The sequence below is a fragment of the Cibotium barometz genome, chromosome 40 (assembly GCF_041138505.1).
Source record: "Cibotium barometz isolate CiBa-2024 chromosome 40, ASM4113850v1, whole genome shotgun sequence".
Lineage (NCBI taxonomy): Eukaryota > Viridiplantae > Streptophyta > Polypodiopsida > Cyatheales > Cibotiaceae > Cibotium > Cibotium barometz.
This window is the reverse complement of record NC_141085.1, coordinates 12073615-12096197: the sequence shown is the minus strand read 5'-3', so window position 1 is coordinate 12096197 and position 22583 is coordinate 12073615. Positions and strand designations below refer to the sequence as shown.

The following is a 22583-nucleotide window of genomic DNA, read 5'->3' as shown; positions in this document are numbered from 1 at the left end:
AAGTACAAGCTTTGGGAATGGGGGATTATCCTAAAATACAAAGAACCACACTCCTAAAATTTAGGAGAGTTGCTATTTTTGGCCCGACTCCGATGGAAATTCTGTTCGCGTCATTACATCTGGAATTGAGCAGATACCAAGAGTTGGCAAAGTGCCTATGACAGAATGTCTACCATTTGGGATATTTTTAGAGGTAAAGATTATGGAAGGACCCATCTCTTAGATTGGGACATGTGGCAAGAAAGTGGACCAAAGTGAGACAAGTGGCCTGACACTTGTTAGAAAAAGGATCAAAGTGAGACAAGTGGCCTCACACTTGTCATTGTAGCCTTCTCTTGCCATTTTAGCTCATGGGAGGCCTAAATCTATAAATTGGAGCCCTCTCTCTTCATTAATCGAGGCTTTCTTGCTGCACACTAGCCTCTACCACCGTTGAAGGCTTCTCTAATGATGGCTACTCTCTTTCTCTCTCACTTGAAGGCTGCCCATGAAGAATACCGGCTGTATGGGACTGTTTTGGAGGCTTCCATCGCGAAGAAATAGTGAAGGCAAGGGTATTCAATCATTTATTATGATTTCTAGCCATTGTATGTGTTGTACCAGCATTTGTACTTGCTGTACCTGCTGTACCAGCCACCATACCGGCTGTACCAGCCACTGTACTTGCTGTACCTGCTTCTGTACTTGCTATACCTGCTGTACCAGCCACCGTACCGGTTGTACCAGCCACTGTACTTGCTGTACCTGCTTCTGTACTTGCTGTACCTGCTGTACCAGCCACCGTACCGGCTGTACCAGCCACTATACCTGCTGTACCAACCATTGTACCTGCTGTACCGGCTGAATGGAGAGTTGTACTTACTGTACTAGCTCTATTGCATGAAGACCCGTGGTTTTCGGGGAAGAATCAGTACCCACACGGAGGTATATGGATTATATTGTTGGCTCGGCATTCTACAGCCTATGTTCCGGCTTGGTTGCCTTGTGTTGGGCTGTGCTATGGCATTTGTATAGGGTTAATCCGGCATCTCCCGTGGGGAGAGTAAGGCCCTCAAAGCTTGTACATGATATTATTCTCCTTGGGTAATAAAATACTCCAAGGGGGGGGGTCGGCCCATTCCGGCCTCTATGCGGTGTCACATGTGCAAGATCCATTTTCAGCATTTGTGGATGTTTTGTCCAGCTTTATGTTTTATGCAAAGTGATGATGGATATGTGTTAAGGCTGTGGCCATGTTTAAATGTTTTAATATGCATTGATGGTATCAACAAGTGTGTCAAAGGCCCTAGTCCCCCGGGCACCCGCCCCCCGCGAGTTACATGGCATCCATCCACACCACGGAAAAATGGGAAAAATGGGAAAAAAATACGGGGAGTGAGGAAAAATGATAAAACACCTATACAGGGCGGGCACACCCACAACAAAGGCCCTGGTGTATAAAAATAGACAGGAGATGACTTCTAACACCCCCTCTCAGCTCCTGGCTGTGCAATCAACCCAAGGGAGCTGGAGTGCCGCCTGAGCGTAGCTTGAGGTAGAGACTTCGTGAAGAGGTCCGCCGCATTGTCCTCCGTCGAACAATAAAGTAGCAAGATGTCACCAGCCAAGATCTTCTCACGTACAAAGTGATACTGTATCTCTATGTGCTTGGTCCTGGCATGGAAGACCGGATTCCGAGCAATAGCTATACAACTCTAGTTATCGCACTGGATATGCAAAAGCTTGGTCCTCCTGGGAAAGAAAGTAGACCCACGTGAATCTAGTACAATCATCAACAAGCAGCATAAAGTAGAGAGATCCTCCCAAAGATGGTGTCTGCTGAGGTCCACACAAGTCAGTGTGAATCAACTCCAATGGTTTCGAAGCCCGCCTGGAAGCCTGCTTCGGAAAGGATTCCCTATGCTGCTTACCACGTATGCAAGAACTGCAACGCCCTTGCCTACTGCCAACATCTGGCAAGCCAAGCACCATCTGGTCTCGGAAAGCTCGCCTCAATGCATCCACATTTAAGTGGCCAAAATGAAAGTGCCACAAATCTCCGACCTGAGAACCTGTCAACGAGGAGAGTGCAGAGAGCTTGTAGATACCATTCTCCACACCGCCTTCCCAAACAACCTGGCCAGTCTCACGGTCCTGTAGAGCAACTGAATGCTCCTCAAATTCCACCCGAAAGCCAATCTTGCATACTTCATGCACTGACAGAAGATGAAAACCCAGAGCAGGGACATAAAGAACACGAGAAGCATGCTTGCCCCCCTTGCCGTCTCGGGAATAATCTCCATCTGGCCCTCACTATGTATCGGAATAGTGGAGTTGTCGCCAATAAAGATCGACCTGACTGCCGTTTTAGATCCAAAAAGAAGTCACGGGATGGAGTCATGTGCTTGGAAGCACCACTGTCAAGAATCCATTCCCGGGTATCCTTCGCGGTGAAGCCAACTGCCTCCTCGCTCGAAGATGATGAAGCGTCGGAGTCCATCATCTCTAAGTGCACAAATGCAGGAGTCTTTGCAGCTGAGGCTGAGGAATCAGCACTCTTCCCTGTCCGCCTAGGACACTTCCTCCAATAGTGGCCTTTCTCACCACACTCATTGCAAGATCTTTCGGCCTTCAGCTTCTTTCATTCTGAGTCAGGCTTCTTGTCAGAAGACTTCTCCGGTGAAGCCTTCCCTTTGCCCTTGTTGTTATTCCGGCCTTTCGACCGTTGGCCAATTAAGGCCTCCGAACCGCCGCTGTGAGGAGGGTTCATGAAGCGTTCCTCTTGGTCCAAGACCATTGGCACAAGCTCCTCCCAGGTAATGGTGCTGAGCCTGCCACTCGTAATCAACGAGAAGTAGAAAGCAGAATACTGAGCAGGCAAGTGGGAGAGCAAAGTGATGGCCATGTCTTCAGATGATATCTTTTTCCTAGCTTGGAGGACTTCCTGCTGAAGGGCCTGCGGCTTGTTAATGTGTTCCCGCATCGTCGAGGACTTTGCAGGGTTCATAACCCGCATCTGGGTTCATAACCCGCATCTGCACTTCCAAGGAGATCCTTTTCATGGGTGATACCCTGTTATAAAGAGAATGGCTAGGCCTCCGTCCTTTCCGCATTATTGGCGGTTCTCCTAGGCGGCTCTTTCACGTTTCTTTCATGGTATTAGAGTTTGTTTTGGCTCTTGGGCTCCATCTCAGATTCACTCCTTCTCGGCATCGTTCGGGCTCTTGCTCGGCATCATTTGGGCGTCTCATTCTGGGGGGGTGTTGGCGTTGGATTTCGTCGCCTGCCTCTCTTCTCGCTGCCACATCAGCAGCTTTTATCACCACTATATCCCACGTGGTGGTTTCAGCCTTCACAGCCCTCCTATATGGGGCTCATCGCCCCATGGTCTCCCTCATCCGCCACTTATGGTGGACATTGGGATCGGGGGTGGGGAGACCATCATTGGCCAGGCTAGGTCTCCGTCGTTTCCGCATCACTGGTGGTTCTCCTGGGCAGGTCTTCCGCATTTCTTTCAAAGCCATAAAGAACACCTATGGAAAGGAATTAGAGGCATTTTCCAAGTTGAAGTTAAATGACATTGAGCAATTTCCTGTTCTTTTGCAGGCAGCAGTTGCCTGTATCCTACCCAGGCAGTTAGATGGCATCTCATATGGTGGTTCAGAGGGTGTGGTCATGATGCTTGACTTGGACTGCCGTTTTGACATGCTGCGTTTAATAAGTGCCCTGCAGTTACGAATAAACGAAGCCCGTGGTAGGTACATGCTTGTGCAGGGTTGCATGTCTTTTCTTTAAATGGGAGGTTCCTGGGGTTTTAGCTCACTTGAATTGCACCATCTTCTGCTTATTTCTTGTCACTACTGTTTCAAATGTGTGTTGTTTATCGTGGCTAATATATATTGGCTTTGTCTGCAGTTGTACAACAAAGACCATCAAATGATGCTGTGAGGTATTCCAATGAAGGCGATGATGTGTTCACAGGCTGCCTGAAACGGTTCTTTTACATACGCTGCTACAGCAGTTTTGATTTTTTGGCAGCTTTGAAGGTTCATTTTCTCCTTTTCCATATCAATTATGCCATGGCATTCACTTACTTTCTATTGTCATGTGTGTAGCTTGATTAAAACTAAAAAACAGTATTCACAATTATGAGAGAAAGAAAGAAAGAAAGTTGTATTAACGTCTACTAGAGGCCGAACTCGACCTATGAGACAAATCAATGTACAACTGTCAATGTCTTCTGGATGTCCAGAAAAAGGACAAAATGAACATGAAATAAACTATTAAAGTATTGAGCTAGTGGGGGGGTGTGATGGATGGAGCACTACTGCTAGAGGCTCAGAAACACCGCACCTCACCCAATTCCTTCATCTCAAGCTTTTTCTTCAAAAGCCTCCTGACATCATGTATGTCAACATCACTATTATCACCAATGATAATCAAGCCCTCCACATAGATGACTAATTATAGCATGATCCCTCTATCTGTCTTTTTCACATAAAGTGAAAAATCTACATTGGACATCTGAAATCCAATGGTAACAAAATACTCCCCAATCTTGTTTGACCATGCTCTGGGTGCCTGCTTCAAGCTATACAAGGCTTTGTATAACCTGCACAGAAAATTTGGGTGTGCATCACTCTCATAACCTGGTGACTGCATCATGTAAACTTCTTCTTACAAATCCCCATGCAAGAAGGCATTCTTTACATCCATCTCATGTAAAGACCAACCCTTTGCTGCATCCATAGTAATGACAGCTCTTGTGGTTGTCATTCTAGCAACCAGTCTGAATGTCTCTTCAAAGTAAGTGCCATAAGTCTTCGTATAGCCTTTGGCCACCAATCTTACATTATACATGATAACTGAACCATCAACGTTATGCTTGACTTTATACACCCACTTACATCCAATTGCCTTCTTTTCCTTAGGCAAAGGCACTAACTTCCATGTTGCATTTGTATCCAATGTTGTCATCATGGATTCTTCCCATTTCTTATTTCTATGTGCCTGCTCAAAACAAGTGGGTTCTAATTCGTATATTTCTCTAACCATGTAAACATAATGATGGGCAATATATCCATCATATCTCAACCTGTCAACAAGGTACCTAACCGTCGTAGACCTGCGTCGTACACCTGGATCACTGCCAACTGTCCTCAAAACAGCCATCATTCTCTTTACACTAGGAGTAACCTCAAATGGAAGGCCAAGCTCCTCATCAAGGCTCTGCACAGAGCCACTAGAGTCACCATCCACTAGCAGTGTCTCTCTGTGGCGCTGTGTCTCTAGCAAGAACTGGCCAAATCTGGGCTGGTCTGCTGACTCCATGATCTGGCGGAGTGAGGGATGTCCACTGAAGATGGTGGTGTATCTCTCTCTAATGACACTATATGCTCTACATCTGCATACATAATATTCCTCACTCTCAACCTCCTCCTGGCATAGTCTGCATATCCTTTCTGCTCTGGGGATCCGTGCTACCCTACCTGCCTCAATCTCAAGCTGGTGTGATGACACTCTGAGCTGGCCAATCGCCACTCGGGCACTGTGAGACATGTACACATCCATGTATCCAGGTCTCTGTATAAATCCATCCGCTGAGATACACATAAACTGATCTCTGTAGTATAGCATCTTCGGTGGTAGAGGCTGACTGGGTGTAATCCAAGTCTCTTGAGTGTATCGCTGCCATAAATCCTGTCGAAGGACTCTGTTCCTCTCACTGTGATAGAGCTAGATGTGTGGTGCATGTATATCATACTGGAAAGGAGGCAGGTGATCTATGTCGAGACCATGCTGAGTGAGCCACTGTATCATCTGTGAATACCATGATCTCCTATCTCCTCTCTCTGCAAGCTGCGTGGACGCCTCAAAAGCTCTATGTGAGAGTTGATCTGATGGCATATCTCTGATCCTCTGTATGAAGCAGATCATCTGGAAGAGGGCCTCTACTAGCATAGGAGGTGCAACAAACTCCGTCTAGGCAATGTCATGTGGGACGGAGGGTTTGCTGCGGATCATCCGTGAGAGCATGAGAATCTGAGGCCTCTCTATCTGAGACCATGTTGAGGTGGCGAGCCCAGGTGCCCATACTGCTGTAGCATACATCAAAGCAGGGGTGACTAGTGTGTCAAACAACCACCCCTTCGTGCAGGGCTCCTGGAAGTGTGCCTGGTGACACTGTCTCTCTAGCATGGCCAGAGCTGCATACCCTCGTGTGAGTCTATCCCTGGCTGCCTGTGCCATAGTAAATCTTCCCGCGGAGTCGTAAATGCAATCCCTAGGTACACATATGAGTCTACCACCTCTACCTGTCCTCCTGCAAAAGTGTGAAGATGGCCTGTCGTCAAACCGGCCCTGAGGTGTGGAAAATCATGGCCTTGGTTTTCCCAAGGTTCACTGTAAGCCCTCTGTGTGTGCAGAAGTCATCTAGTGCATGGAGATGGTGCTGTAGTCCCATCCGTGACTCAGAGACCAGAATAATATCATTTGCATATAGCATAATGTGGACTATGGTACCTAAGATGTCTACCCCGTCCCCACCACCGTGACCAATGAAGTCAGTCACCTCATCAATGTATAGCCCAAATAGTGTAGGAGAGAGTGGGCATCCTTGCTTCACACCTATGGTGCTAGCAATAACATCAGATAGCCCCCCGGGGCATCGTATGCGCCCAAGGACCTGCTCATATAAAGCATAGATGTCCCAAACCATCTCTGATGGGATCCCCAATGACTGTAGGCATTGGAAGAGTCTCTCTCGTGGCGCCGTGTCAAATGCTTTGCGGAAATCCACAAAGCAGCAGTATAATCTCTTCTCCCGCGCCCTAGCCTGGTCAATCAGACATCTCAGAGTGAATATATGGTCAATAGTGGAGAAAGCTCGTCAGAATCCAGCCTGCCCTGGTGCTCGCAGTCCCTCTTTTTCTGCATATGAGCTCAGCTCTACCTCGAGCACTGCGCCATAAAGTCTGGCCAATGTATGACCAATCATGATAGTCCTGTAGTTGCTGGGGTCTAGCATGTCCGCTTTGTGGAGAGGCACGATGGTGTCCATAGTCCACTCAGCTGGTAGGCCCTTCACTAGTGCCCTATTAAAGAGGTGAGCAACAAAGGGTCACAGTGTGTCAGCTGCATAAATAAGATGCTCACTCTGTATGTTTCTACTGACTGTATATGCATGAATGTCTCTTTAAGTGGGTTAAGGGACTTAGACTGACTAACTGACTTGCTATGGCTGAGAATGACCTACGTAGCCCGTGCCTGACTTATCCTGGACTGAGGATTACAATGGGGTCATGGCGTACGACAAATATCATCCTGAATGGAACTAATATTGTTATAATGTTGCACTGATGATGATGAGCCAGTTTGTCACCATGCACTACAGTGTAGAGTGCATGTGACATTCCCTCCTGCTTAGCTTGGTGGCAAGTTCATGGCTTCCAAGTAGTCCGCCAACAACTGGGGGTACTCTTGAAAGAACTCCTCGTCTAGCCATACGGCTTCGTGGGTACCTCAATCTCAAAATTTCGTATAGAACTGACGTATCCATCGACCGGAACCATGCTTCCAACGATGAAGAAGGATCTGCTCGAGCTCGATGACTTATGCTTCGTCTACCACGTCTGGCTACTGTTCATCTGAAACATCAAACACTTCTGGTCCCAACATATGGTTTTAGCCAAGAAACATGGAAAACATCATGCATCGTCCAACTGTTAGGCAATTTCAACTTCATGGAGACATCACTTAACTTTTTAACTATTGGGAAAGGTCGAAAACTACGGAATGAAAGCTTGGGACAATGTTTGCCCACTTGTTTCAATCTTTGTTTCATGATACGCAGATAGACTCCCCTTCCTTGAAGTGGACATCTCATCTAAACTTACGTGCCTGTCTATAAACTGAATTATGGCCAAGCTCAAAATTGAGGGTCAAACTGGGTTGAGTACCAAACTCTGCAGAATCGACATACTGATCTTCTATGCTATTTAAGTCTTTTCCAAAGATGTTGAGAATGGTAGACTCCTGACTGGGCTGGATGCTGGTCTTTCTACTAAGAACATCTGCTACTAGGTTATGCTGACCAGGGATGTACTTGATCATTCCTCCAATCTGGTGGAAGAGCTGACCCTGTCTAGTGTGCTAATCACTCCATTGGGCACTTGGAATCATCAGGAGCCACTTAAGTGCTTGGTGGTCTGTGGTGATTGTGAAAATGCGTCCATAAGGAACAGGTTTCAAATGTTTGAGAATTGACTACTGTTCGAGCTTGCCCTTGAAAGTCTTGGAAAGACAAGAGGGAAACTTGCTAGGAGGTTCTACTAACTATGGGATACTAGGCGGGAGATTATCCTTAAAAATGTCTGAATGAGAAAGGAGATTTGCCAACTGAGAGACTGAAGAAGATGAGACAGCGGTTATCGATGAGATAGAAGCTGTCTGAGCATAAATCAATGCTCCTTCTGCTCCCTTGCGGATAGCTCGTTTGGCCTAGAGGTGAGAAATCATAGGAATGCCAAGAATGCTCCTATCCCTCCGAATCATGACAGGCTCAGGAAAACCTTTAGAGATAATAAAGGTGTCCTGTCTCCAATTGGGAAGAGGTTCATACTGACGAAACCACTGAATTCCTAAGATCATGTCACATTCCAAAAGAGGAGAGACAATGAAATCTCGTTGGAATGAGGCCTTTTGAACGTGAAAAGAAAACTGTTGTGCCCGTTGAGATATGTGGGTGCAGAGACCAAGTGTGTTGGTAGCCAACTGGGGAGAGATGGCGTCCTCAAAACTGCCCATGTAAAAAAGGATTATAAACTGTCGGCCCTTGGCAAAGCCATAAGCTCGGATCAGGCTTTTCTAGGCGGTTGTCGCCTCACCCTCCTACTTAGCATCAAGTACCACGGATGGCATGGGATGCATAGAAGGGAAGATCTGAACCGCAGTGGTGGTAGCAGGTGGGTCTGGAGGAGCGGGGGATACTGCGGCAACTGTGGCAGAAGGCTCTTTAGAGGCTTGCTCCACTTGCCTTTGTGGACAATCCTTCTTACCATGCCCAATGGTATGACAAAAAGACATCGGTTTTCTGATTGATATTGTCTTTGCTCCTCTGGAGGAAGATAGCCTCCAGTGATGCTTGCTTGAGCCTTTTCCTCAGGGGTTTTCTTAGGTTTGGATTCCTTACCCCCTGGACTAGAGCTAGGACTGTTGTCTGTCTTAGTGTCTTTAGAAGACGAATTACCCTTCCCCGGTTGGGGTTTGGTACTGGACTATGATGACTGCTTGGGCTTGCCTCCGTTCATCTTCATTTCTTCATTCTGAGGGAGAGTCAAAGCCCGGTTATATGTATTGGGTTCAAACTTACGAACTGTGAACCGAATGTTAGGATCCAATCCATGAATGAATTGCTCCATCTTGGCCTGCGCAGATAGCCCTAACTGCTATGCTGAAGTAATAACCTTGCCGAAAAACTGAAGCACCGGGGATCCGTTATGTCTAAGTCCATAGAACTCATCTGCCAGACTGGTCATGTAATGGAGCGGGAGGAATCTGGTCTTCATGTCATGGACAAATGTATCCCAACTAAAAGCTGTGACACCTGTGGTCTGGTCTGTATAAAGATTAGACCAATGCTACCACCAAGTGACTGCCTCACCAGTGAGATGGGGAGCCGCTACGTGGACTCTATCCTGAGAATCTGTGATCCTAGCTAATGGAAAATGAGGAGTAACTTGATGAATAAACTGATTAACTACTAAATGATCACACTTACCATCATACTTATTGAAATTTGGTTGACTGCGAACGACGGTAGTTGATGTTGCGGGATGCTGGCTGGTGGCACCTGAAGCAAGGGATGCTGAAGAGAGGTGCTAGTATCTAAGATGAATGGCCTCCTTTTCCCTTTGGTGCTCGAGTAACATATGTTCTCGATCGAGCTCTCGTTGGTGCTCCCAAGCGGCGAGTTCAGCCTGACACCGGTCTTCGTCAATCCTGGGTTGGGCTTCCTCATAGTCCCGTCTTTCTGCTTTTTCTTGTTGTTTTCTTGCTTCTGCTTCTGCTTTTTCTTCTCTCCTTCGGGCCTCATCTTCTCTCCTTTGTCGTTCCATCTGAAAGAAGAGGGAGATGTAGTCAGGGGCTGCTGGAGGTGGAGGAGGACGTGCTGCTGCTGCCTCCAAGAGTTGGAGACACTCCATAAGCAGCTGGTTCTGAGCTCTAAGAAGAGCTATGGTGTCTGCTGTAGTCAGAAGAGCAAGGTCTCCTTCGGGGTAGACTTCTTCTGGCTGATGGGTACACTCCTCTGCAGACATGATGCTGAAGTCGGTGGTCGTGCCGGAACGCAATCTGACCATCCAAGGATACCCTCACGCTAGGATACGGTGTGTGGAAATCTGATACCAATGTAACATGCAGCAGAAGTATTCGTATTGGAGGATCCTGTCACACAAATGCTCACACCGTCTTCTGTATCCTAAGTTTCGCGAGTTTAGCAATCCACTTCAATACTTCAAACTTTAGAGAGATATGAGAGAGAGAGAGAGAGATGAGAACTGTACATCGTATGGGGTCCCGAATTACCCATTGAAGGGCCCCCGATCCCGTTACCGAGATAGTATTTGCTTTATTATCGTTAACCCATCATTTAGCATTTATACATCATTATTAAGCATGTAGCATTTATTATGGAGTCGGCCAGCATCTAGTGCCAACCGACTAGCAACAAAGATAGTATAAATAGGAAGGCTTGATTCATTCACTCATTCATCTCATAATTCAGCAATCAACATTCACGCGCATCAGTCTTCACCCCTACATTCACCTCAGCCCTCTGCGTTTTGGAGAAGCGTGTCATCCTCCAGCTAGAGGAGCATCAACGCTTGTGCATTCAGCCCTCCATCAGCAAACGCAGCAGTTCTCAGCATTCAGCCATCAGTAAACCTTGCGTTTTCTGCATCCATACAGTTTTCAGCATTCATCATATCATCGTTTTGCTCCAACCACTTGGTGAAGGTAAAACATAGCATTCATAAGCATTTACGGCATTCATACTCAGTCTAGAACAGTCCCAAACAGCCCCTCTCTCAGCCCTAGCTTTGCATCCCTCCCTCATTCATAAGCATTTACAGCATTCATACTCAGTCTAGAACAGTCCCAAACAGCCCCTCTCTCAGCCCTAGCTTTGCATCCCTCCCTCATTCCATTGGGAAGAGTGCATAGGCTCGAGATTGGACATCTCTGGTGCTTCTATAGCAGTGTATAGTTCAGCCCAACAAAGGGACTTAGACTGACTGACTGACTTGCTATGGCTGAGAATGACCTATGTAGCTCGTGCCTGACTTATCCTAGACTGAGGATTACAATGGGGTCACGGCGTACGACAAATATCATCCTGAATGGAACTAATACTGCTACAATGTTGCACTGATGATGATGAGCCAGTTTGTCACCATGCACTACAGTGTAGAGTGCATGTGACATTCCCTCAGACCGCATGAGGAATCATCGGGAGGCCTTCATCAGGATATCTGGCAGCAAGGTCCCTCTCTTATAGATACTGGTGGCAAGCCCACTTGACATTACAGACCACCCCTTCCCCCATTGTATGAGATAGCCTTCTCCTCGTGGAGTGGCCAGGCGGAGGAGAAGTGCATCCTCCCCTTTGTTCATCTTGACTCGCGTTTCCCTTCGGAGACGGATTTGTACTTGGCCACTTTGGCTGTTTTATCGGTCACTAATAGAAGATCTCTTTCCTGGGGGAAAAAAAAAGAATCCTTTAGGGAGTATTTGTGGAATTGAAGACATGTATCCGTGTTCTTATAAATTCCTTGAGGTCTACAGAAGACCTATGATATGTGGACATATTTTTTGATATTGTATTTGTTAAACTGGATAATCTGGCTTGTCCCATGTGTGGGAACAGAACAGGCCCCCAAAGCTTGTACTGGATATACAGGATGCACTTTTGTTTTGGTTGTACCTTGGTTTGAGTGGAGCTTTGAAGAACGTCATGGCTGCCTATCACTTAGCCGCTGATACCTTGATAGAATCCCGTTGGGAGTATTTGTGGATTTGAAAACATGCATCTGTGTTCCTTGAGGTTTACAGGAGACCTATGATATGTGGACATATTTTGGGATATTGTATGTGGTAAACTGGATAATCTGGCTTGTCCCATGCGTGGGAATAGAAGAGGCCCCCAAAGCTTGTAACAAATAAATACTCCTTGGTAATATGACCGGCCGAGGGCAGGGGAGGGGGCACTTCCAGTCCCATTGTGGTGTCAAGTTCTTGTATGTGTGAGTGTGGTTTAAGTGAATGATTTGAGTTCCTTTAATTAAGTGTTTAATCACATTAATAGTCATGTGTGAAAACCCCGCATGGTTACTGATCTTGCAGCCCCCTTCCCGATTCCCAAACCCTCGGTGCTAGGCTACATGCTTGTTGGTGTTGTGTAGCAGTCTTCGCCCTTAAGATCTCAATAATTTACACAACAATGATGCAATTAGAATGCTGTCTGTACACAGAGCCACAATCCACCTTAGCCGTACAACCTTTTTGAATGCTTTTTCAAATGTGCAAAAGGGGGCCACAACAAGGGGCTAATATTAGCCCTATGGCTAGTCTAGAGTGTTTTTGAAAATGGTTGAGCTAATTTTTATATCTTTGAGAAAGATTCATCCAAAAATCTACAAATCTTTGACATGTAAGGGTCTAGCCTTAGCCCTACCAATTACTCAGGTAACAAAGTAGGGACTATATATAAGTGTTTCATAGTTAAAAATTTAATGTTTTAACATGATAAAAACCTATATAAATCATGCTAGGCTACCGAATATCCTATCCAACTGATGATATATATGTCGTGGTGTGTGTGCGTGTGTTTTGAAGTGCTCTTGCTCTTTTTAATTCCCCCTTTTTAAAAACAACCATATAGGTGCCAATGAGGTGATAGCTCAAGTGGTAAAGGTGTTTGTCTAGGACTATGAGGTCCTGGGTTCAAAACCCCACATGGTGCTTCCTCGGTGGCATCGCCTACTATGGGCAGATAAAAAAGCACCTATGGGTGGGTGCGTTCAAGCGGTAAAAAATGGTAACTACGGGAGGATCTTGGGCCTAAAGCCAGTGGGGAAAAAAAACCCATAAAATAGAGATAAGCTAATATATTCACTCAAATATCAACACTTTTCAAGCACCCTTTGAGAAAGATTAGCCCACTACTCCACACTTTCATAAAGGCATACCCATCTTAATTAAAACCTTGGCCCACACATGTGCCAACACTTCCATTTTTCTGTTCTACTTACTGTCCATAGAACAAATAGCCAACCATGCAATCGCAGCCCCTCTTTGGAGCTGCCTGTACAGCCTCTTGCTTGGTGCACATTTCAAAGCCTATACTTCAAACACTTATCCACCATCTGGGACAAGTATACTTGCTGAACTTGAACCAAAATCAGGAAGGTAGAACTGGACAGGTACTCTTGCCTAGCATATTCAAGCACTGCGGTTTGAGAGAGTAGGTTAGAGAGGGCATTTTTGTTTCACACCATCCCATTTCCCATTGGCGCTTGGCTTTTAACCTATTTATCTTTTCATGCAATGGCAAGCATCATTTCATGTGGAAATCCTAGATCAGCATTCTTTTCGACAGGTAAAGGTTTTTCTTGAAGTCTATAAAGCAGTAATACATCCCAGTGCCTTTCTTCTCGCTTTTATGGGCATCCTCAGAGTAATTAAATAAGGAATAGTGCTATGTGCATGTTGAAAGCCTGCTTGACTCAATGCTTGCTTGTCATTTTTGTTTATCCATGTGCTGAGTTTGCATTCCATGGTCCCAAAGAGCTTGGCGATAGGGGAGTTAACCATGATGGTTTGATAGTTGCTTTATCAATTCTTGTCATTTATGAGGAGGTTTTATCCAGTTTGTGGTCCTTTCCAAGGATATCATGAGCTGTTCTGCCGTACGAGTACATGTGAAGGGCGACCAAGCAGCAGTGTTTATGAAGATCTTTTTATTTCTGTTCTTTCTAACTTTCTGTTAAAGCAACTGGAGCTATCTCAATCTTGTTTCTTTGCAGTATAATTCATGATGCTGCAACAGTTGGCACTGACCCTTCACCAATTTCCATGCCTTGGAAAACAATTGCAGACTCTGCATGCAAAAATCAGAAGACTCAGTGAGAGTGGTACTCATCCACATCTGCTGATGATTGATAGGTACATGATATATATCTCTTACTCTGAATCATAGAGTGGTCATAATCATGTTGCTGCTGCTTCATTTTCTCTGAAATGTAGGTTTCAATTTCACTCGAATTTGGATTAAAATTCATGTGGCAGTATCAATGCATTTTATTGGATGGACCGTGCTGTTTCATCTTCGACACCAGCGGGCCCCGGAGCTGGAAGGTGAACTCATATGCTCCACGTCTTCCTTATGGACTATGCCTTGCATTTCTGTTCTAGGCCATTAAAGCTTAAACTCCACTCCCCCCCACCCGACCAAAAGATGCTTGTTGCACTTGTCTTTAGCCATGGTGTGGGCCTTTGATTGTTTTCACTCATAAGAATGCATTTCTGGTGTGGGCCTTTGATTGTTTTCACTCATAAGAATGCATTTCTGGTGTGGGCCTTTGATTGTTTTCACCTTACTTCTGGCTTGAGGTTTTACTGCACCCGTAAGACTGCATTTCTGGGATGGACAGGACGGCTCTCAGTCTACAGGTTGTTTCTGAAGCTGTCGTTCAAGAACTCAACGGCGTGTTGCAAACACACCCTCTTCTCATTCTGACAACCAAGTCTTTGATTCAGAGTTTGACTTCGGGAGACAGGTATTTGCATACGAGTATTCACTTAATGCATTTTTAAATTAAAAGCCCTGGCCAGAGCAAGCGGACATTGAAATTCACATGAAAAGGCTCACTGCTAGATGAGACTTTCAATGGACGTGGTGATGCACATACTCTTAGGCATTCTGCCCTTCATTACTAACATTTCTTGCACTTGATTACACGATCTTGGACATCCTTACTCGTATGTGGTTAGAAAAAGTATTTCAGAAGTGCATACTGTTTCTTGGATATCAACTGCTGGGACTATCATTGCATCATAAAAAACAGTGGTTCATGATGTTAGTCCTTTCGCATACGTATTCTACCACCTATCCTCAGTCGTATACTATTTCATTTGAGTCCTTCCTCAGCATCTACATGGTACAATCTTGATGAAAGGCATTTTCTTTTGTGATGGAACTCTAGGAGGATTGGTATCCATCCTTGATCTTCATCGGTGTGGCTCCTCTTCTTAATTGCCTTCCAAAGCTCAGAGTAATGGAAGTGGTGTCGACTTTTCAACTCGATAACTGGGACCAACGGAACTGAGGATCATGCACAACTTTGTTTCTGCTAGGTGTCAGGGCCTGCTGTGCCCCCTTGAGGAGTGTCTTTTAGGTAGTAAGACAGGGATGATGAATCTAGACTTTATGTTTGCATCATACATCCTCGTGATGGAGTCTCAGACGTTGAAGAGCATGGAGTTGAATAGAAGAGGGACATGTTTGCACCTTGGATGGTCTTGAATGTGGCTCCTAGCATCACCACTTTCTTGGGCTAAAGATATGAGGAAGCTTGAAAGGCCTCCTGAAGGCTTAAGCATTCAGAGGAGCAAGGGATAACCAAAGACCTGATGGAGCAGTGAGTGGAAGTTTAAAAAATAGGCTGCCTAGGCATTTCCCAATTATTTGCAGTAGTGAATAAGTACTTTGAGCTCTGAGGCTGCCCAAGTCAATGGTCAATGTTCTTAACACCATTCCATTAGATGAAGACATTGCAAGTTGGCATTTGATCGCTTGAAAAAATTATCAATACATAGATTTGTACTGTTTATATGCTAATTGTGGTGGTGTAAATAATGCTTAAGTTCTTGGTCATTCACTTTAAAGCTACACATTACAGAAAATACACAGATGGGTCAAAAGACATTCCTCCTGGAAACATGGAGCCAAAACTAGGGAGAAGCTACAATCAGATGTCCTCTAAAGAAGGAAGAGCTGTGCTTAGAGACTTTATGCCAGCTGTTTGGCAGGTTGTCATGTTTTGGAGTTTACTTGCATAGTGGCTTACAACTGTTGAATGGGAAGATTTTTCTAGGTCATAGGAGGTCATCCTATGCAGGTTGAGGATGCCAATTTATTGTTTGTTTTCTCTTTATAATTTCAGGGATTTGTGACTCATCGGCTTATTCTTCAAGGTCCTTTTCAGCCAGGTTAATTTACTACATTTCAACCCTCCAGTGCAATTTGAAGTTTGTCCCTTATTTTTGAATATATATATATATATATATATATATATATATATATATATATAATGCTTGCAGTTATTGATGTGCCATTATTTTATGATGCCTGTGTCCTTGCCCACAAATTCATGCTTGCTGGAATTGTTACTGGCTGCTTCAACTTGGCCCTGCTCCATTCTGTTTGAGAGAGAAAAGTGTATGAGAAATTGTTTAGGGTTTAATGCTACCTGTGTACGCCTACTCTTATACCAATTTCAAGTCAGTTTGTTGTACCCATGGCTCCAAGTGCTTGCGTCTGAAGTTTGTTTCTAGTTCCAAATGTGCTGCTCAAGGTTGACTCTCCAACCCTTAAGGCGGAAAGATGAGCACTCCTCACAACTGCAGAAAAATGTTTAGGGTTTAATACTACCTGTGTACACCTACTCTTATACCAATTTCAAGTCCATGAGGAGGTACCCTCAATACAGCATGCACAGACGTGGTTTTTTTGAGAGCCTTGTCCATTGTAACTTGCAGAGCCACCACCCTAGCCATTGTCATGGCCTGGGTTGACAAGGCTGAAGGGTAGATAATGACCTCATACAGTTCATCCATGAAGTTATGAAACAAGTGATCCCTTCTGGAGTCTTTTAGTTCATATTTCTTGTAGTTTTTAGTCTTCGGTAGGAAAGGTTTGACGCACAGGCAACCATAGACAGATGAGTCAATATCAGAGGATGCAGCATGTCTTGCATAGGTATTTCTCCTGTTCAAACGTGGTTGGTAATGTGCTACTTTTGGTCCTGCAGGAGGAGCCCATGATGTATCCAAAGAGGACTTGCCATTTTTTACAGCTGAATGGGAGAGTCCTTGCTTAAAGCTGGTGGACAAGTTTATTATCCAGGATGTGAGTACTTCAACCCTCACCAAATAAGCACGCAGTCGTTAGGAATTAAATGGCAGTTGTATGGTTATGCCCTGGATTCTACAGCTGTGGGCACAATCAATGGCTTAAGTGTGGTTTTACTGTGCATGGTTTTAATGTGGTGGCAGAGGGGAATTACACTCAAAGATTGACAGTATACGCTGGACAACCTCCAATATGAGTTTGTCCTTGGGTCTTAACACTCGTTTATTAAATTTTCCCGAGTTGTGTGTGGTGGACACTTGTGAAGAGTCCCCTAAGTCGAGGTTTTATATCAACTTCATAGACCATGTAACACTTCTTTATTAAATTTTGCCGAGTTGTGTGTGGTGGACACTTGTGAAGAGTCCCCTAAGTCAAGCCAGAATATCAAGTCTGGTTATTGAAATATAAATGTAACCTATACTTTGATTTATGTTATTCAATGTAAACTCAATTTACTGAAATGAAGGAGCTTTCTTAGTTGTGAACTCTCCAAAAGGCTTGGCCAATCTCTGTAGCTCTTGAATCTCCTGCATGGAGGTTTTTCTTGCTTCTGTTCCCTTGATAATGGATTCTTCTTCCTCCCAACGATGCTCAAAGGACTATGTCAGTGAAACCACAAGTCTAGAAAAGGAGAAGAAAAACAAGATAAATAGTTTTAATGCATTACATATTTGCCTCACCTTTCTTATATTTCTCATCTACAAAAGAGAGTGAGCATTTGCTGCTACAAATGTGCACCAAAAGAATGAAAGGCTAATACTCCACAGGTTGTATAATATTGTGGGTTGGGATATCAATGTTCCATTTTTTATCTTATGGATGTAGGTTAAAAATCATACATCATTGATATGTCTCAGCAATCCTATCTTTCCTTATGGCTTGGCTGCAAAAGCTACTCACAAATATGGGTGAGCCCATGGAGATGATTGTTGTTTGTCGTGTTATATAATTTATTTCTCTCTCTCTCTCTCTCTCTCTCTCTCTCTCTCTCACACACACACACACACGCACACGCACACGCACACACACGCGCATGCACGCACGCACGCATGCACAAGAGAAAGAAAAGAAACACTTTTATAATGTAGGTGAGAGTGAATGTGCTTCCTCTCAAAGCAGCTATAAAACCCATGGACATGTCCTTTCCTTCGATAGGTACTGTGTCGTAAGTTTTATGTTTTAATAATCATATATATGTTTTTGTAACTATATTACTTGTAATCATATATTTGTTTTTATAACTATACTATGTATCATCACGAGAATTAACACGATTGCAAACTTGCCTCAGCAACAAGGAATGTCATGTTGATTGTGTCAATCATATGTATGATGAATTGGGCTTTAGTATTTTATTTATTTGTATTTTGGTATGAGCTTTAGTAGTATATCCCAAGGATAAACAATTTTTTTTAAAGTTGTAGAGGCCATGAGCATCTTCCTCGCTCCACTGTTGGTATTTTTGGATTGAGGTTGCCTCTTCGTAGTTAAGAGAAGCTGGTTGACTCTTAAGTTAGTTGATGACACAGCCATATTCTTGGAGGCCTCACACATATGTTTATGGATTAGTGACTCACCGAGAGTTGCTTGGGGTGCAGAGCTTGGGTTTACAAAGATTAGTAAAGGATACATTGCTAGATATTTGGGATGCCAGGTTGGTGCTTATATTTCTCCTACACAGTAGTTTGCTCCAATACTTGTGAGCATCCGGAAGAAGCTTCTTCATTGGAGCACCAAGAGACTAGATTTAGCCTCCAGAGCTTTGGTGGTATTGCTTGCCTCGGCTTGGTTTATTGCCTCTTGTTGGTGCTTCTGGCGTGCGTGCATTGGTCAATCTCCGGGCAATTTTCTTTGGTCGGGTTTGGATGGCACCACAAACACTCGTGCCAAGGTAGCTTAGCTCACAGTTATTTAGCCCAGACGAGGAGGGGCTAAATATTATTGATCCGGATGTTCAATGTAGAGCGTTGCTCTACAAACTTGTGGTCAAAGGTTTCCTACCGAGCACTGAGCCTTGGAAGGATTTTTTCTTGTCTCAGATTTTCGAATGTACACCTCTTGTTGGGAGAGATTGGTTGCCTAGCACACGATTTTTGTTCGCACAGGGGCTGATATTAGAACACCATCTTCCCCCTTATTTGCAGCCATTGTCAGAGCATGGAGAAGCATGAGACCATTTTTGCGACAAAGGCTTCCTAGGTCTTTGGATGAGGCTGACCGACAACCTATTATGTGGAACGAGTTCATCAAGGATAAGGTCAGTCGGCCACTTGGTACATCTCGTTACATGCAATGGTCAAGATGGGAGAGATATGCATACACAGTTCTTGCTTGGAAGACCTTCAAGAGTATTCAGGTGGATTGGAGAGTTGCAGCCATTCAACATCCTAGGGGCTCTCACATATGTATTGATCAGATTGATATGCAGCTATTTTGCATGAGTGGCTCTCTGGGACCTTTCATGGAGACTATCATCTGAGTTGGTTGGGAGTCTTTTCGAGGATAGGCATACTTTTGCAGGTCATTGCTCTCCCAGGCCAGGGAGCTACAATTTGCATCATCTATTCTATTATGCCTGGAGGGAGATTGAGGAGATGTAGCATGGAGGGAATCATCCCAGATACCATGCTTAGTCCAATGAGGATTGTTGGTCATTTGGGGAAGCATTGGTTCATCGATCCTTCTCCTCAGATAGTGACTCAGGGCTCTTGGTGTTTGTGGCTATATGGTGGCATTCCTATCAGATATCTTCAGTGAGATCTAAGAAAGTGGGAGTGGATTGATTCCTTCGATCCATTGAAAAGCCTTCCCTTTTTCAGCTTCACGGTCGGGAATGCTGTTAAGAGACTTCGAGAATCAGATTGCCAATTGGGCTTAGGTGTTAGAGGAGATGGAGAAAAGGCTTAAAATGATATATATCTTAACTAGTATTAAGTATAAGTACTAATGAGATTAAGTATGAGCTAATGAGAGATAAGAATGAGTTAGATCTATGCTCAAATATCATATTAGTTTTCATGGTGGATCATAGATGGTGATTAGACTCATGTTGAAGGTAACATAAGCACTAAGCAAGAAGATTAATACTAATCACATGAGTTTAAAGTAATAACAAAAAAGGAAATGAGAATATGATAGTGTATATTCCATTAGATGAGAGTCTTTGCATAACAGCAATAAGTAATATTTTATTGAACATTTATCTAAGCAAACTGGCCAACAATAGGGAACAAGCTAGCTAGCACCTCTTTACCATATATAAGCATAAAGTCATTATTTTCAAAAATGATTGAGTTCATTCATTCATTCCTCAGTAGAAGTCAACATCCATCATGTAGAAGGGGCTGGAGGTCACCCCTTTGGGGCCGACCAAGGGCTAAGCATGTACAAGTTTTTCGGCAACCTTTTTTGTACCATATAAAATACAAAGAAAACCCTGACACTAAACTTTCTCTCTTCTGTGTCTTAATCATGTTTAAATCAGCATCTTTTTCTTAATCATACTTAGGACTATGGATTAGTACAGCAAGGCTTCCACGCATGCAACATCCACAATACTATTATGGACCTAGTAGACAATCTGCAAGACAAGGATGTAGAAGTCATCCACCCAAACCAAGAGATAGGGGACACATCATCTAAAGCCTCAACGGCCAAGGATGCCCAACCACTAACTAAAGTTCTAGTCAAGGACATGAGTTGGTAGAAAATATGGTAAACCATTTAGGCTAGGGCAACCTCAAGGCCACTCCTAGCTAGCACCTCAAGCAAGACACCCACACTTATTTTCACGAAGAGATATGGTTTGGTGTGCAATTTGTCACCTAAACCATACAAGCACGGAGTGTCCACTACTAAGTCCTCGAAAATAGTATTATTGTGCTTATTTCTAGCACCATATGGGAGCCATGATATAGCCCATTGTTGGTAGCAAGGAAACCCCACACAATTTATGCTCCTGATGCCAAAGCGACCACAAGCCCTACCACCACCCATACCAAATTATTCTCAATCCAGTGCCCATTTGTCATAACCCTATACTAAGAGGTATGTAAATACCTACACCAATGCCACACCCACATCCAGTATTTATCACCCTAACTCGTTTCTCATGGAACCACACCGGTACAATAGTACTCAATGACTCTAGTGGACCCCGAGAGTTTAGAACAACCCCCATCGACTATGCCTCCTTGTTCGAGCCTTGGTGCAATAAAGAGTGAGAGACTTCAATACTTCAATAACATGTCATGCATACCATCTCTATAATGTTTTCATCCTCACAAGGGCTCACACCATGTTGCCAAGTTTCCTCATACAGCCGTCGCACCCAAGTTTCCCAACTCCATCTCCCCGAATCTAGTGCCAAACCCCCAAGACCTCGTAGTTGGCCTTTTCATGTGGATTTAGAGACCTAAATCACCGTCTTGCTTTGCCTTCAAGGTAAAGTCCGAATGAACCGATCTTGGTAGGACCATCAATCATTCTCATGGCCTTGTAAATTTGATCGAACTTCTCTAGATATTGAATGGGATATCTAAACAAATTTTGTCATCATCCTTGAGATGTGGATTGGCATTGTTTTACCTAACTTTGAATCTCTAAGTGCTATGCTCCTCCTTTCCCATTTCAAATGCAATCCCTAAGTATGCCTTCTGTATATTCGCGTGGTGGTGGAACGTAAGGGAGTGGTTGCACAAAACCCTTTGTTTCAGGGTTTTGGATTTCTTGCCCCATGGGATTGGGCTTTGTGGTTTCCAATAGCACTTGTCCTATGTTGTCCTAGCTTTGAGCCTACATGCTTGTTTGCGGAATGTGAGGATACATTATGTGAATGCCCTTGTGGTGGATCCCTTTGGTTTGAGATAGTCTCGAACATTGGCTGTTTACCCTTCCCGTGTTTCAGGTTCTCATTCGAATGGAGAATTCGAACAAAGAAGACTGAAACTTGTTGGTTTCGTGTGAAGACACTTCTATAGTATGCCTTTTTTGTAATGAACTAGGCTCATGTACTTTATTTTTATGAAATAGGTTACCTATATGGACTTTTATGTAATACTTATAATAGGGTTAGTCAATAATTATACTTTAATACCTAATAATTGCATTAATTGAAAGAACAAGAATTTTTCTTAGAATTTGTAGCGGGTACAAATTGTATGCCAACAAAATCCTTAAAGGAAATGAATAAGTATGTTCTTACAAGTCTTTAAGGTATTAATAATAGGTTGGTACAATATTAGGTATACCTACCTCTATGTGCCACTCTCCTTGGTCCTGGCCCTACTACTAACCTCATGGACAAGCTGATTCTATACATACTAGTAACCCCCGAGGAAGTGCAAGGTCGATCTAGAAGAGAATGAGCACCTTATACACAACCTCCCTTTTCAGTTGGCCAGCTGAGGCGGTA

The 22583-nt window shown here is 44.1% G+C and overlaps 1 protein-coding gene across 2 annotated transcripts in view; it reads left to right on the top strand.

Annotated features, from left to right (window-relative positions):
* Positions 1–17665, top strand: part of XRCC2 (homolog of X-ray repair cross complementing 2 (XRCC2)) — a 44028-nt gene extending 26363 nt beyond the window's left edge. The window contains exons 2-11 of one of the 2 annotated variants that reach the window (XR_015262775.1): positions 3586–3733; positions 3895–4025; positions 14135–14202; positions 14326–14394; positions 14691–14816; positions 15939–16068; positions 16203–16248; positions 17070–17167; positions 17314–17451; positions 17547–17665. Coding sequence is in view for 1 of the 2 variants with exons in the window: in XM_086779240.1 (XP_086635366.1) it covers positions 3586–3733; positions 3895–4025; positions 14135–14202; positions 14326–14394; positions 14691–14816; positions 15939–16068; positions 16203–16248; positions 17070–17167; positions 17314–17337 (840 nt within the window). In the remaining variant the exon portion in view is untranslated. Of the gene's footprint in view, positions 1–3585; positions 3734–3894; positions 4026–14134; positions 14203–14325; positions 14395–14690; positions 14817–15938; positions 16069–16202; positions 16249–17069; positions 17168–17313 lie in introns of both variants that reach the window. The other variant, XM_086779240.1, reaches the window with a different exon arrangement.
* Positions 17666–22583: the final 4918 nt, after the last annotated feature.